General features: G+C 60.3%; 2 protein-coding genes across 6 annotated transcripts; both read left to right on the plus strand.

The window, feature by feature from the left end:
* Positions 1 to 189: 189 nt before the first annotated feature.
* TEDC2 (tubulin epsilon and delta complex 2) lies at positions 190 to 5014 on the plus strand. Of its 5 annotated transcripts, none has more exons than XM_059692789.1 (10): positions 190 to 942; positions 1030 to 1128; positions 1312 to 1382; positions 1485 to 1866; positions 2334 to 2387; positions 3025 to 3118; positions 3283 to 3394; positions 3492 to 3593; positions 4018 to 4208; positions 4526 to 5014. In XM_059692789.1, exons 1-10 carry the CDS (start codon positions 917 to 919, stop codon positions 4670 to 4672), a joined length of 1278 nt encoding a protein of 425 aa, XP_059548772.1. In that variant the 5' UTR covers positions 190 to 916; the 3' UTR covers positions 4673 to 5014. The 5 variants fall into 5 exon arrangements, with proteins under 5 accessions (XP_059548772.1, XP_059548770.1, XP_059548773.1 ...); XM_059692787.1 differs by having other exon boundaries at positions 210 to 942; positions 3955 to 4208; XM_059692790.1 differs by lacking the exon at positions 1030 to 1128 and having other exon boundaries at positions 210 to 942; positions 3955 to 4208.
* Positions 5015 to 10682: 5668 nt separating this feature from the next.
* On the plus strand, positions 10683 to 14547 carry NTN3 (netrin 3). Its single transcript, XM_059692791.1, has 6 exons — positions 10683 to 11996; positions 12068 to 12256; positions 12333 to 12482; positions 12602 to 12652; positions 12796 to 12870; positions 13174 to 14547. Exons 1-6 carry the CDS (start codon positions 11069 to 11071, stop codon positions 13521 to 13523), a joined length of 1743 nt encoding a protein of 580 aa, XP_059548774.1. The 5' UTR covers positions 10683 to 11068; the 3' UTR covers positions 13524 to 14547.
* The last annotated feature ends 38 nt before the right edge of the window (positions 14548 to 14585 follow it).

The following is a 14585-nucleotide window of genomic DNA, read 5'->3' on the forward strand; positions in this document are numbered from 1 at the left end:
GGTCCCAACCCCTTTGTGCCTCAACTGCCCTCTTTCATGTCTGTCTCCCCTATGCTGCACCACCTTTCTATTAGTGACTATAAAATGGACAGCTCTCCATCTGTAAACATGCCCTCCTCCACCTCCCCCCACAAGATTTGTGGCCGTAACCCAAGATTTTTGTTTATTCTTTTCTGCAATTACATTGGGGCTTGCCGCCTGCATCTGCCTGCATCGCTGCCCCCACGCTGGGTGTTTCCTTAGTCACTGAAGACCCCACCCCCATCCCTTGGACAGCGTTCTAGTACAGTCTCCCAGTGCTTCTTTGACACCGGGCTCTGCTGTCACTCCACCTCTCTGGGCTCCAGCTCTCCTTCCAACACCCATTCCTCGCCTGTCCCTGTCCCTGCACACCTGCCTCACCTTGAACCCTCTTGCTTCATCTCTACCCACGTGCCTACCTGATGTCCCCTGAATGTCATCACCGCACCTGTATGTCCAAAAGTGAACACTCCCTTCTTCCTCACCCCCGCTCCCAACACACACTTCATCCTCAAATCTAGCGACTGTTGCCAGTAAATAGCGATTGGGCCCATCCCGGCGTCAGCAAGACCGGCCGGCCCCACTTCAGAGTGCCTTCAGTGAGAACAGAGACGCCGACTGTGAGCGATCGCAGATGCTACCATCCACCAGTCAGCCGCACCGGAAGCCTGCGCGGCTCCCGAGGTCCGCTCCTCCAAGCCTCGGGGCCTGGCTCCGGGAGGAGGGGCCCGAGCCGCCAGGCGCGGGGTGGCAGGTGGGCTGGGTGTAGGGGAGGGGGAAGGTCCTGAGCTCTGGTCTCCGGATTGGATAGTCCGCCGGAAATGGGCGGTCTTATGGCCCGGAAGGGGTGGGACTTTCCGCCGGCGGCAAATCCTGAAGACTGACTACCGTCTCCATGCTACCGCTCGGTTGCTCACGCCGGTGAGTCCGGCGCTGGGGCGAGGGCGGGAGCGAGCACGGCCCGATGGAGGCCGCCCGGGTGCTGAGCTACCGGCGTGTCCTCCCCAGGCTGGTGGCCGAGCTGCGGGACGCCCTGGACACCTGTGCCGAGCGGCAGCGGCAGCTGGAGCAGAGCCTGCGGGTCTCCCGGAGGCTGCTGCGGGCCTGGTACGCGGGCCCCGGGACCCCCGACTCGGCCTTCCCCGGGCCTTCAGAACCCCTCTCAGAGACCGGGCCAGGAGGGCGGGCCCAGCGCCCACTTCCCAGGTGCCGGTTGTCGGTGTCATCCTCCTCCCCCCGTTCCCTGAAGGCTCTGAGAAGGCTGGGGTTTTGCTTCCTGTGTCTTCGCAGGGAACCAGCGGAGACCCCGACTCCGGAGCCAACCCCAGGTCCAGAAACGAATGAAGAGGCCCCGTCTCCAGGTAAACCTCAGCCACCCAGCTCCAAGTGCTGCCCCTGGCCTGCCTTCCGCATGCAGCGGTAAGAAGGACAGTGGTGACCGACCGCTGTTTTGGCTTCCGCAGCATGCACACCCAGCCCCCAAGACCTCAAGGAGCTGGAGCTTCTAACCCAGGCACTGCAGAAGGCTGTACACGTTCGAAAAGGCGTATCTAAGGCCGGAGAAAGAGACAAGGCCTCCAGCCTGAAGTCTGGGTCCATTGCCACTTCGGCTACCACAGCCGCTGCCCCACACGGGGCTTCTCCAACAAAACCCCCCAGGGGCACCCGCCAGGCCACCAGGCCTGCCAAGGGCCTCCCGAAGCCTAGGCTTCTGTCCGCGGGGGATCAGACCTGTGCAGGGAGGGGGCCCCTAGCGGCCAAGCCTGGACCCGGCCTCAGGGACCCACAGATAGCTCCATCGGCTGCTCCTCAGGCCCCAGAAGCCTTCACACTCAAGGAGAAGGGGTAGGTTTCTCAGAACCTCACTGGAGGAACTGCTAGCACTCTACCTGACCAGACCCTAGCCAGCAGCTGGAGTCTGGAATTTGGGGTGACAGGGAGGGCAGGGCATTGAAGTGCATGTGGGTTCTGGAGTACCACCCGTGAGGCCCATGGCCTGAAGCTGGCAGAGTGGAACAGCTGGTTGTGAATTGGCTGGGTTAGATGTGCTAGGGCCTGTCCCACTCTCCTCCCTGGCCGCCCAGTGCCCTTTTATCTACCCAGCCCAGGGGCTCAGATGGTCTCTGCTTGTGGTACCCTCTCCTCTCTCTGACAGGGCAGACCTGGACGGGGTTGGCTCCCATGGTCACTCTGGAAGCCCTGTTTGGGGGTGGCGGGTGTTAGCCTCACCCCTATCTGGGCTCTGAGCAGGGAATGGGGTCTGCAGTCCCGGAATGAGGCGAGGCTCCTTTGAACACTGGGTTTCCTGACAGGACGCTGCTGCAGCTGCCCGTGGCCTTCAGGAAGGCGGCTTCTCAGAACTCCTGGTGAGGCTGAGTCTTGCAACTGGGTGGGGGTGGAGGGGAGAGCAGGGAAGCCGAGGCTTCCCACCAGCTCGGGGCCCTGTTGGTAAGACTTTTCCAGCAGATCTCTTTGCTTTCTTTGCTAGGAGGGAACACTATATGTTAAGAGAGTCTGCCCAGCTCCGACTGCCGTAGTCACCTTAGACTCAGTAGGCTTTGAGACCCCCCAGCTCAGCTGCTTGGTTATAAGCTGCAAGACTTTGAGCAAAACACTTGGTGTCTTTTAGTCCCAATTTGTCTTGCATGTGCAGGTGATGATAGTAGTACTAGCTTTCTAGAGATGTTAACTGAGGTGGTTCCTTTCAGGTTATGCACTGTGCCTGGTACACAGCCAGCACCCACAGTTCTTACCAGTCACTGCCAGCCCCTCTCCCCTTCTTCCTCAAATTCTCTCCTAGTATTTCTCAGAATGGGTCAGCCCTCTGGACAGTGTCCTCTTAGTTCCCCTGAGACATCCCAAGGCCTCTCCTACCTCTCAGCAGAGCCAGGCACCCTAGGGCCTAGGCTGAGGCCCCTACTCTGACCCTTGCCTACTTCCTGAGATCCAGCCCAGCTAATTAGAATAATGATCTCTCACTGGGGTGCCCATGTGTGCATCCAGCCTGTGGGCCCAGCTCAGCTCTACACAGACCAGCGACTCCATGGATGCCACTACGTCCTCTAAAACCCAGTTCCTCCAGAAAATGCAGGTGACTGTATCCTTGCTGGATTTGCTGGCGGGTAGGGGAAGAGTGTCTGGTTCTACACTTGGTGAATTTGAGGAGCAACTCCAGGAAGGCCCAGAGCCACTCCCAGGCCCCATCTTTAGGGGAGGTGAGCGGTGGTGCTGAACACGGGAGTTTCCCTGACCTGTGTCCAGTCAGGCTGGCCTAGCTCCAGGCTCAGTGCTGCAGAGGTGGAGGCAGAGGTAGGGCGCCTGCAGAAGGCTTGCTCGCTGCTAAGACTGAGAATGGAGGAAGAGCTCACAAGAGGTCAGTGGGCCCTGATACAGGTTTTTGTATGGGGTTGGGGTTGGGGGTGCTGCAGGACCAGCATGGACCCAGCCTGCCCTCCCTGACTCTTTCGTAGACCCCACGGACTGGATGCAGGAGTACCGTGGCCTGCTCACCTTGGAGGGGCTACAGGCCATTGTGGGGCAGTGCCTCCACAGGCTGCGGGAACTGCAGGCAGGTGAGACCCCACTGCCATCTGTGCTGAAGTCTGGTAGGGGAGGTCAAGGTTCTCTAGCCACAGGACAACCCAAGAGTAGAGGCAGACAGTCCCTTCCCCAAGTCACTCCATTGCATTCTGAGTTCTCCCCAGTTGTCCTATGGGACCAGTCGGAACAGCTCCTCCACCCCCATTCCTTCTCCCAACACACAGAGCCCTATCACTTTAAGTAGTTTACTTATTTGTCCAATCATTGAAAAAGTAGCATGTGAGAATTGGAGGTACTGGTAGGTGACTGGCCTAGCCTCGTAAGAGATGATTATGAACAATAGGGCTTTGTCTCGGAGGCAAATGGAGACTTTGCAACTTTGCTCCCCCTTAGAGGAGAGTGGCAAAGAGGTGCCTGGCTGTCACCCCAGGAGGCCACATTCCCCCGTCCTCACAGAAGTGGTGGAACAGCAGCTGGGGCCGTGGCCTGAGGAGAGGCCCCCCATGGCCTCATTGCCTTGTGGAGGAGGAGCAGATCCCACCTGGAGCCCCCAGCTGCTTCTCTACTCCAGCACCCAGGAGCTGCAAACCCTGGCAGCCCTCAGGCTTCGGGTGGACATGCTGGACCAGCAAATCCACCTGGAAAAGGTACTTCCAGAGTGAGGATTAGGGAGTAGGTGTCTGGGTGCCAGGGGAGCCTGAGTCATGGGGAGGATTCCAGATCTGAAGCCCTGTAAGGGCTCAACAGCCTATCTGTGCTCTTGACGAGAGCCTCTGCCCCTGTGCATTTGCCAGCACCGGGGCAGCAGGAGAGAGAATGGAGCCTTTGGAGGAGGGAGGGGCTGGATCATGGTGCCTCAAAGCCTGTCCTGGAATTACTCTATCCCCTGGGCCCTCCTGTGGGGGCCCGGGCTGCTGTCTGGGATAAGGCCTCCCTGCAACCTTGACCCTACATCTCCTCCCAGGTCCTGATGGCAGAACTTCTCCCCTTGGTGAGCATGCAGGAGCCACTGGGAGCGCCCCAGCTGGCGCTTTGCCGGGCTGTGCACAGCCTTCTCTGTGAGGGAGGCCAGCGCTTCCTCACCATCCTGCGAGATGAACCTGCTGACTGAACCCTTCCTGTGACTGGGCAAGCTGGTTCTGGGTCTACTGGGAGAGCACCCCTTCTCTGGTCAGAGTTAAATGAACAGGAATTGAGGGGATTCACCGGTGCAGTGGCCTGGCTTGAGATGCCTGTACTCCCCTGGAAAACCAGGTTTCTAAGGGGAAGGAATGGACCCCTGGCTCTTCCTGAGGAACTAGGTCCCTTCTCATAGCTGCTAATCCTGGTCAGGCTCAGCTGGGCCCTCCACAGGCTGGGGGGGAACAAAGGCCAATGGGGATTTTTCTTAGTTACCTCTATTTTCTCTCACTTTAGACTTAAAAAGCTGCTTGTGTGACATTAAAACTACTTTAGAAATTATATAACAAGGTGCGATTTGATGTGTATTTGTTTTTGTTTGCCAAGAATATATCAAGTATACCTAGTCAGAACACTCATATCCCTTCTGTACTATAGGAAGCAGGTAAAGCCACTCAGGATGGGCTGCACTGGGGACTCACCTCATGCATTGGCCTTAGCACGGGTGCCTAGGTCTGTACTGGCTCATTGGAAGACACAAAAGCCACAGGCCTCTCTCAGAGTAGGAGGCACTATGTGCCCACAGCCATCAATCCTGGTACCCGTGCCTACCACCTCCTGGCCCATTGCTGTAGTCGGTGTGGGCCCCCCATGCTGAGCCACCACCAGGGAACAAGCCCTTTACCCAGCACCCTTCATCTGTTCCTCTTCTGGGGCTCCTGCCCGCCCTGTTGAAGGAATCATTGCTTTGGAAGGCAAGAAAGTAGAGGTCAAGGTCACGGCCTCTAGTTTTAAATCAGTCAGATTTGGGTTTACACTGACTTGTTTGCCACTATAGGATTTCCAGCAAGATTCTTAAGGATTCTGAGCCTCAATTCCCAGTGTTGTCCACACTATCATGCTGGGGGTAGTGGTTATTAGCCCTGGGGCAAGGGTGAGGATGTGAGATGCTTCACAGAGCTGGGTGCTGGTGAGGTGTGGGAGGCTGTGGCATTCTTTAAATGAACCTTTACTGAGCACCTACAAGGACTGAGCACAATGCTCAGAACTGGGGCACTGGCCCTTAGTGTGGACAGTGATTTTGAGACTGGGTAACACCAGCCTCTGTCCTGGGGCACCCCTGCCCAGGAGGCAGGTAACAGAGAGCCAGGTGAAGTATGGCAGATATAAGGGATGAACTTGGTGATGTTGAACCAGCCTCAGGGTGGCTCCAGGTAAGCCGCAGGAGGCCCTACCTGTAAAAGGCCTATCACCAAGCAGGGTAGGTACTTCGGACACAAAGTCATGAATCTTGAGAGCCGCTGGGGACCCGATGACAAAGTAGGGAAGGAAAAACCAGGGGCCTAATTGCAATGAGGGGCCCTCAGGGAATGGAACAGTTCCATCCACTGCCCAGGACAGGAACCGTGGGGAAACAGACAGGAGACTGAGGGACAGCTGGCCACTCCGTTACTGCTTCCAGAGCTGCCCATGTGCTTGGATCTTCAGGAACCCTTAATCCTCGGTGGATTCCACCACCACCCTGTTACTGGCCACCCCACAATCTTTTTTTTTTTTAATCCTCATCTGAGGATATTTTTTCTACTGATTTTTAGAGAGAGGGAAAGACAGAAATGTGGGAGTAACACATTGATTGGTTGCCTCCTGCACATGCCCTGGGGAGGAGCCTGCAACTGAGGTATGTGCCCTTGACCAAAATCAAACCCAGGACCCTTCGGTCCTCAAGCCGACGCTCTATCCACTGAGCCAAACTGGCTAGGGCCCAGAATCAGTTTCTATAGCAGGTGGTTTCCACCAGAATTATTTTATCCACTGGTTACTTATACACCTTCCATACTGGACCTTTGCCCCACAAGGGCAGGCCCGAATGGGTGCCCAAAGACCTGCCTGTCCCGGCCAGTCCTGGGCACTGGTGGTGTCCTGCCAACAACTGGGCATTCTTGGGCAGGGAGGTGCCACAGATAGTATGAGGGGGGAAGTCTGGGTAGGCCCCAACACAGGCACCCAGAGTGGGGGAGGTAGGAGGGAAGGAGACCTGCCCTCTAGCGCCTGCCCCACCAAGTCAGGAGGCAGTAGGGAATTCTCATCTGCATTCCCGGCCAGTCTGCTCTGACTTGCCAGCTGGAATGGGGAACTGCGCTGGTGCTCACATCCACCTGAGTGTGGGCAGCGTGAATGCACTGGACTCCCAGCCCAAGGAGCCTGCTGATTCCCACCTACCACCCCAGCACCCCCTCACCCCCACCCTGCTGGCATTGCTTTTGGCCACTAGCATCATGGACTGGGAGATCATTGCCTCGCTGGGTCCTATCGTCCTACTGTTTGGTGCTGTGGCCATGTTGACAGGCTTCACCGTGAGACCATGGCCATCACCCTCTCTCAGCGAGAACCCTGTCTGGATCTGGCCGAGGGTGAATTGCTGGCTACATTAGGTGCGGGCGGCAGGGCTTGGGCTCCTGGCTGCAGCCTTCCTATGCTGGCATGCTCAGTTGGCGACAGCAGCTGAGGGGCGGGAGCTGGGAACGCCCTGAGCCCACGCAAGAGGCTTGGTCCCCAGAGAGGTCTGGATGAGCCAGGAGCCTCCTCCAGACCTTGCCCAGGCCGGGTAGATGTGCCACGTGTGGGTCGCAGAAGCCCCCACCTGCAACCATTCCTTTCTCAAACCCTGCGTGGCCAGACTAAGGGGGTTACTGAGCCATTTTCCTTCCCGTCCCTCATGGGCTCTCCCCACCTCACTCCACGCTCCGCAACACAGCGTTTTGCTGGGCTTGCAGAGCTGATCACAGCAACAGAGTGGGCCTGGCTTGAGTGCAGAGCAGGTGAGCCGGCACTGGGACCCTGCCTGGCTGGTGTGCGTGATGCAGGGCAGCAGACTCTGAGTGGCTGCCCTTTTCAGGGCAAGGAACAGCATGCTGTGCTCCTGTTCCCAGCTGTCTGTTTTCCCCCTTGGGTTGGAAGCTCCTCGCTCCTCGAGGCATAACAGGTGCTTAATAAATACATGTTTGTGTGATACGTGAACAAGAGGTGGCTTGAAAGTGGAAATAGCAAGTCCTGGGCTAGGCTGGGGGTCAGTTGGCCTTTTATTTTGGTTGTGTGTGTGTGGTTTTTGTTTTTTTATTTTTTGGGGGGGTCTTTTTGGTGTTAATCCTCATCCAGCCATTGTTTTTTGTTTGTTTGTTTTTTAGAGAGAGGGTGGAAGGGAGGGGTAGAGACGCAGAGAGGGTAACATTGATGTGATCGATTGGTTGCCTCCCGCACACACCCCAACAGAGGCTGGGGATTGAGCCTACAACTGAGGTAGATGGATGTGCCCTTGACCAGAATCAAACCCAGGAATCAAGTCCACAGGCCAACACTACCCACTGAGCAAAACCGACTAGGGCCAGACTAGTCTGCCTTTTAAAGGAAAGACTCCAGCCCCCTGAGGCCTCAGACTGTCAGGCCCTCTATCCCTTCCCCAGATAGGTTCCCTGCATCCCCCCAAACCAGCAGCTGTCACCCTGGGTGTGTGTGGGGGGGGGGGAGGGCAAAGCCTCTTCTAGGTGCCAGAAGGGGACAGGGCCATTGAGGAGATAGGTGTGAGAAGCCCCAATCAGGGACTGGGGGCAAGTGGCAGAGTCCACGAGGAGCAAGGAGCCTGGGCTGGGGCTGGGGGGAAGGCCCCCTACCTCCCATCACACCATCTACCAGGGCTGCCCCATGGGGGGGAGCAGAAAAGAATGTGTGCAGGCAGCCATTCCAGGGAAGAGGCTCAGCTGACTGCAGCCTCCTCCTGGTGGAACAGGTCCAGGGCCGAACCCCATGAATATACAGCAGTCTGAGCCCCAGGGGCCTCCTACCACCCACATCAGAAGCCGCCAGGTGCTCTGCAGACCCCATCGAGGAGGCTGGGCTGAAGACAAAGCCCAGACCCCTCTCCAACTAGGGGAGAGGCTGTTCCCCTGATCTCTGCTTCCTCCCTCCTGGCAGGAGTCCCGAATGCAGACCTCCAGGTTCTCCCAGGAGGCTTGTTTCAAGCCCCGTGGAACTCCTGCGTGGGCCCTGGGCATTTCTCCCCACCGTGGCCATTGCATCACCTCCTTTCTTCTAACGGTCCCCAGAGGATCTATTGAAGCACCCAGTCTCTCACCAAGCTCTTCCCATCCCAGGGAGCAGCCAGAGGGCCTTGAAGAGGGTGGTTGGGAAGGTGCTGTTTCTGAACCGGAGCAGAATGTGCATGCACCCTGTCAACTCCCTCATTCGTGCAGAGCTCTTTGTTGAAAGGGGCGCACTCTCTTTATTGGGAAGTTGAGGGGCAGGGTCCCGTAGCACCTGCTCTGTGAGGCAGGGGGTACCCATTGCCTTCCTGCTGCTGCCAGAAGTGAAGGGAGAGACCAGCAGCCCCTGGGACTCTTCTGGGTGAGTCCTTCCAAAGTCTCCCATCACCTCATTAGTCCCTACACATACACATCCCTGTTTGTGCGAGTCAAGCCTGGAAAAGGGCCTGTCTTCTCCTTCTTCAAGCCCTCCTGCTCTCACCTCTTCTCTTCCAGTTTCCCCTGGGAGGCTCCAATGTCCTCCTGCCCTCTTCTCCTAAACAGCACAAGGATTCTGCTCCTCTCCATCCTCTTCCTGTGGGTCCTTGCAGCATCTCAGGCACAGCATAGGATGGCAGTTTCGCCAACACAGACACACTCCCGGGGCATCCTACACTGGCTGTCGGGCTTGGCCTGAACTCAGCCTCCCGTCTGAAACGTCAGGCCTCAGAGCTGTCCCAAACAGGATGCGCTCCTGTGTGGCCTTCCCTTTCCCCATGGGGTCAGCCCCTCCTGGGATGCTTGGCCCCCCTCCAACAAGGACCTCAAGGTGGTTGGGAAGGGGTCTCTCTGTTCAGAGCAATTCCGGGCCCCTCTTGGCTGGGGCCACTCTCAGCTGCAGCTGCCCCATCCCTAGCTGGTATCCAGGCTACCCAGCTGGGCTTCTGCCTCAGTTTCCCTGCCCAAATCTGCTGGTATATAGGTCAGGCTCAGGGGTACTGCCATCTGTGACCAGGTGCTCCCCATGGATCAAACCCCACTCCCTACCTCTCCATAGGTGACCAAGCCCCTGAACCCCAAGGAGACCTGCCACCTAGGTGGCTGTACCTCCCCCCACTTCCCCTCCACACACAGCTTTCACTTCCTCCCTGCCAGCTCCAAGGACTGAGCCCATCATGGTGTGGCAAGTAGACACTCAAGAGAACCAGGGACAAGAGTTTGGACTGATCTGGGTGGAGGACACTAGCCTCATCCTTTAGATAAGCTCAGGCCTATTCCAGGGATCAGGGATACAGTCCTGAGCATAAGGCAGGAGGACTCAAATCTGTTGAGCGTTGATCTCATCAAATTCCCCATGCCCACCCCAGCGTTGCAATGTTAAATAACAGGCATGTGGCCAAAGAGGAAACTGAGGCAGGACCAGGTTAAAGAATCTGAACCACACAGCTGGAAATTAGAGCAGCTTTGGTTCAAAATAAGACCTGGTCCCAATTCTGGGTTCTGTCTACTAGAGCAAACTGCTGCCTTGGGGACACCCCACACTCACCAATACGATTTGGCTTCTCATGCCCTATGTCCTGCATGGGCATCAGGGAGCATCCCGGACCCAGACTTCAGACCCAGGGCCCAGCCTGCCTGTTGGGCCTGAGGGAGGAGCCTGCCAGACCCCCGCCCAGCATGTGACACAGCCCCAGGAGCAGTCAAAACCTGGCTGCGGACCAACGACCCTGCTGGGTGGTCCCCCACGGGCTGCGTGGCTGAGTTTTCCCCTCCAGACCCCTCCCGACAGCGAATTCCTGGCTCCCCGGCCCCTCCCCCGATGGCCCAGCCAGTGTCTGAATCTGCTTCTGATTCCCGCTATGCCGACCAGGCCCCTTCTCCTCCCCTCCCTCCTTCTCGGCCCCAGCAGCCCCGCCCCTGGCTGGGCCCAGGCTTGAGCCTGCTGCGCCCCCCGCCCCCACCTGGCACAGCTCCGCGGCCCTCGCTGCAGCCGGGAGGAGGCGGCGGCCCCGGCGCCCCAGGGCCCGCCCGCCCTCAGCCATTCCCGGAGGCCCGGAGACCTGCTCCACCCGGCCCTCCGTGGGTGAGTGTGAGCAGCGGACAGCGGGAGGGGCCTCCGAGGGCGGAGGGGCCCGGAGCCGGGGCGAAGGCTGTCATCGCTCCAGGCCCTGCAGGGGGACCCGCCAACATCCTCGCTGCTGCGCTGGGCCGGGGCGTGCCCGCGGCTGCACCCTCATCTGGGCCCCAGCTGGGGCCGCCCGGGGCCTGCGGTTGCTCGACTTTGCCGGCAGAGCCTCAGACCCGGGCTCTACCCCCACGAGGACAGCGGCGTGGGGCCACGGCCAGCTGGCTGACCCACGGAGGCTCCGGCCATGCCCATCTGGCCCTGGGGGCTGCTGGTGACCGCGGGCACGCTCTTGGCCGCGCTGAGCCCGGGGCCGCCAGCGCCCGCCGACCCCTGTCATGAGGAGGGGGGCGCCCCGCGAGCCTGCGTGCCTGGCCTGGTGAATGCGGCCTTGGGCCGCGAGGTGCTGGCGTCCAGCACGTGCGGGCAGCCCCCCACGCAGGCCTGCGATTCCTCCGACCCGCGGCGGGCACACCCCGCCGCCCTCCTGACCTTGGCAGGGGGCACCGCCAGCCCCCTGTGCTGGCATTCCGACTGGCTGACGCAGGCGCCCCTCAACGTGAGCCTCACAGTACCCCTGGGCAAAACTTTCGAGCTGGTGTTTGTGAGCTTGCGCTTCTGCTCCACGCCCCCCACCTCAGTGGCCCTGCTCAAGTCGCAGGACCACGGCCGCAGCTGGGTCCCGCTGGGCTTCTTCTCCGCCTGCTGTGGCCTGGACTATGGCCGCCTGCCCGCCCCTGCCAATGGCCCAGCCGGTCCCGGGCCTGAAGCTTTGTGCTTTCCTGAGCCCCAGACCCAGCCTGATGGCGGTGGCCTTCTGGCCTTCAGCGTGCAGGACAGCAGCCCGCCCGGCCTGGATCTGGACAGCAGCCCGGTGCTCCAAGACTGGGTGACCGCCACAGACATTCGAATAGTGCTCACGAGGCCGGCCATGCTGGGGGACACCAGCAACTCCGAGGCCGTGGTCCCTTACTCTTACTCAGCCGCTGAGCTCCAGGTGGGCGGGCGCTGCAAGTGCAATGGGCATGCTTCAAGGTGCTTGCTGGACACCCAGGGCCACCTGATCTGCGACTGCCGGCATGGCACCGAGGGCCCCGACTGTGGCCGCTGCAAGCCCTTCTACTGCGACAGGCCCTGGCAGCGGGCCACAGCCCGGGAAGCCCACGCTTGCCTTGGTGAGGCCTTAGAGGGTGGCCTGGGGATCTTGGATCCAGCCAGCCTGCCCCTGACCCATCCCTCTCTGCAGCTTGCTCCTGCAATGGCCATGCCCGCCGCTGCCGCTTCAACATGGAGCTGTACCGATTGTCCGGCCGTCGCAGTGGTGGTGTCTGCCTCAACTGCCGGCACAACACTGCCGGCCGCCACTGCCATTACTGCCGGGAGGGCTTCTATCGCGACCCGGGCCGTGCACCGAATGACCGCCACGCTTGCAGGGGTGAGCCTGCATACCCCCACCCTCTGGTTTCACATATTCCCAGATGGGTTTCTGACCATTTCACCTCTGTCCTCAGCCTGTGACTGTCACCCTGTTGGTGCTGCTGGCAAAACCTGCAACCAGACCACAGGCCAGTGTCCCTGCAAGGATGGTGTCACTGGCCTCACCTGCAATCGCTGCGCCCCTGGCTTCCAACAGAGTCGTTCTCCAGTGGCACCCTGTGTTAGTGAGTGACCCTGCCCTGCTTAGGCCACCCCAGCTCCCTGCTGCTGCCTACATATCCTCTGAGAGTTCCAGAAACCCCAGGCCCCTCGAATACAGGCCATTCTTCCACCCTCTCTGCAGAGACCCCTGTCCCTGGACCCACTGAGGAGAGCAGCCCTGTGGAGTCGCAGGGTGAGTGGGCACATATCAGGTTCTAGACTGGCATGTCCATGAGAGGAGGGGTGCTATGGGTTCAAGGAGGGTAGGAGGAGAGGTTGGGGGAAGGAGGTGGGGATCTATGCCAGCCTGCCCACTCCCTCGTCTCCCCTCCCCAGACTGTGATTTGCACTGCAAACCCACCCGGGGCAGCTACCGCATCAGCCTGAAAAAGTTCTGCAGGAAAGACTATGGTAGGCAGCCCTCAGGCCTCCCGCCCCCACCTTCCCACCTTGCCCTCCCCACGTTCCCGTTGGATACCCTGACCATTGCTGGACCCCATCCCTCAGGTGCCCCACTGCCACTGGCCCTGCCCCGTCAGCCCCTTGGTGATCTCTCTGCTCCCTCCTTTGCGGTGTCCTCTCTGTGCGCTCCCTCTCCAGTGGTTGTCCTCTGTTTCCCTCTCAGCCCTCCCTCCTGGCCACTGGCACCCGGTTCTCCTCTGAGCAGCCTGCCGCTTCCCAGCCTAACCCCGCCCCCTCTCGTCCTCTCCGCAGCGGTGCAGGTGGCGGTGGGTGCGCGCGGCGAGGCGCGTGGCTTGTGGACGCGCTTCCCGGTGGCCGTGCTCGCCGTGTTCCGGAGCGGCGAGGAGCGCGCACGGCGCGGGAGCAGCGCACTGTGGGTGCCCGCACGGGATGCTGCCTGCGGCTGCCCACACCTGCTACCTGGTCGCCGCTACCTGCTGCTGGGTGGCGGGCCAGGGGCGGCGGTCGGGGATCCAGGGGGCCGAGGACCCGGTCTCATCGCCGCTCGCGGGAGCCTCGTGCTGCCCTGGCGCGACGCGTGGACGCGGCGCCTTCGGAGACTGCAGCGCCGCGAGCGGCGGGGGCGTTGCAGGGCGGCCTGAGCCCGCGGGCCAGGCTGGGGCTGGGCGGGGCGCTACTCCCACATCAAGGCGCACGTTCGACCAGTGCATCTGTCTGTGGAGGAGTCTTTGCTCACATCGCGCGCGTGGCCATCTGAGTCCCCACCCAACCCTGCCGGGCGCCTCCCTCTGCGCCTCGCGCCCGTGCCCAGAATGGGTGTGACCAACGCAGCGACTCAGAGGGATATGATAGCCCAATGAGCTGCCTGGAACCTTCCTTTGGCAGCTGTTGATGATTCCTTGGACCTTGGATCTCCCACACTCGCGCTATCTGCCCCCTCCCAGGGAAACCGTGATACCTACAGAAGGCTGTGAGCCTTCTGGTGGGGGCCTCTGCTAACACCCCGAGGGCCGCCTCCTCGTGATGCCGTAGCCCATCAGAGAGCGCTCTTACCTTTCTACAAGGCACTGTGTATCCCCCCAAATGGTTACGAAGCCCCCTGTGAATCCAGGAGCCACTGTCGGTCTGAGAACACACCGAGGGCCGCTGAGACTCCACTCCCCAGGGGCTCCTAGAATCCGCCAGAGAGCGCTATGGCTCACCGAGAGGCGCTGTGGCCACCACTTTGGTCCACAGACCCGCTCGGGGCTCGGCGACACTGGTTTCCCCGCCCCTGCCAGAACCCGCAGAGGGTGCTGTGACTCCTCCCCCGGCGAGGACGGGGGCCTCTGCGCCCCGTCTGTCCCCTATGCCTGACCTTTCTCTACCGGTTGGGCCTCTGTGTCCCTGTCTCCACTGCGTCTCTGCCTCTGTTCAGCCTCGTTCTTGGCCTGCCTTGTCCCTGTCTCTTGTCTCTGTCCCGCTGTCTCTCTCGGATTCGGCTTTAGGACCCCTCCCGTAAAGTCCAGCTCCTAGGATCCCCTGCGTCCCTTCTCCCACTCGGCACCGGACGTCGTGCCCACCGCGTTCCTGGGTCTACGCGTAACGCGGCGGAGCGGCACCTCCCGCGGACAGCCCTCTGGTCTCCTGATGCCCCCAGCCCTGCGCTCCGCAGGGCCCGGTAGCCGGCCGTTCACTCGATTCCTGCCAGGAGTCACCGCCCG

The sequence above is a fragment of the Myotis daubentonii genome, chromosome 4, assembly GCF_963259705.1.
Source record: "Myotis daubentonii chromosome 4, mMyoDau2.1, whole genome shotgun sequence".
Taxonomy (NCBI): domain Eukaryota; kingdom Metazoa; phylum Chordata; class Mammalia; order Chiroptera; family Vespertilionidae; genus Myotis; species Myotis daubentonii.

Bases quoted from the DNA above. Each gene is read 5' to 3' on its own strand.
- TEDC2 (XM_059692785.1), top strand. From the start codon at position 986: ATGGAGGCCGCCCGGGTGCTGAGCTACCGGCGTGTCCTCCCCAGGCTG. The intron at 2,388-3,024 runs GTGAGGCTGAGT...GTGTGCATCCAG, and splicing joins GCGGCTTCTCAGAACTCCTG to CCTGTGGGCCCAGCTCAGCT. The intron at 3,594-3,954 runs GTGAGACCCCAC...GCTCCCCCTTAG, and splicing joins GCTGCGGGAACTGCAGGCAG to AGGAGAGTGGCAAAGAGGTG.
- NTN3 (XM_059692791.1), top strand. From the start codon at position 11,069: ATGCCCATCTGGCCCTGGGGGCTGCTGGTGACCGCGGGCACGCTCTTG. The intron at 11,997-12,067 runs GTGAGGCCTTAG...CCCTCTCTGCAG, and splicing joins GGAAGCCCACGCTTGCCTTG to CTTGCTCCTGCAATGGCCAT. The intron at 12,871-13,173 runs GTAGGCAGCCCT...TCCTCTCCGCAG, and splicing joins GTTCTGCAGGAAAGACTATG to CGGTGCAGGTGGCGGTGGGT.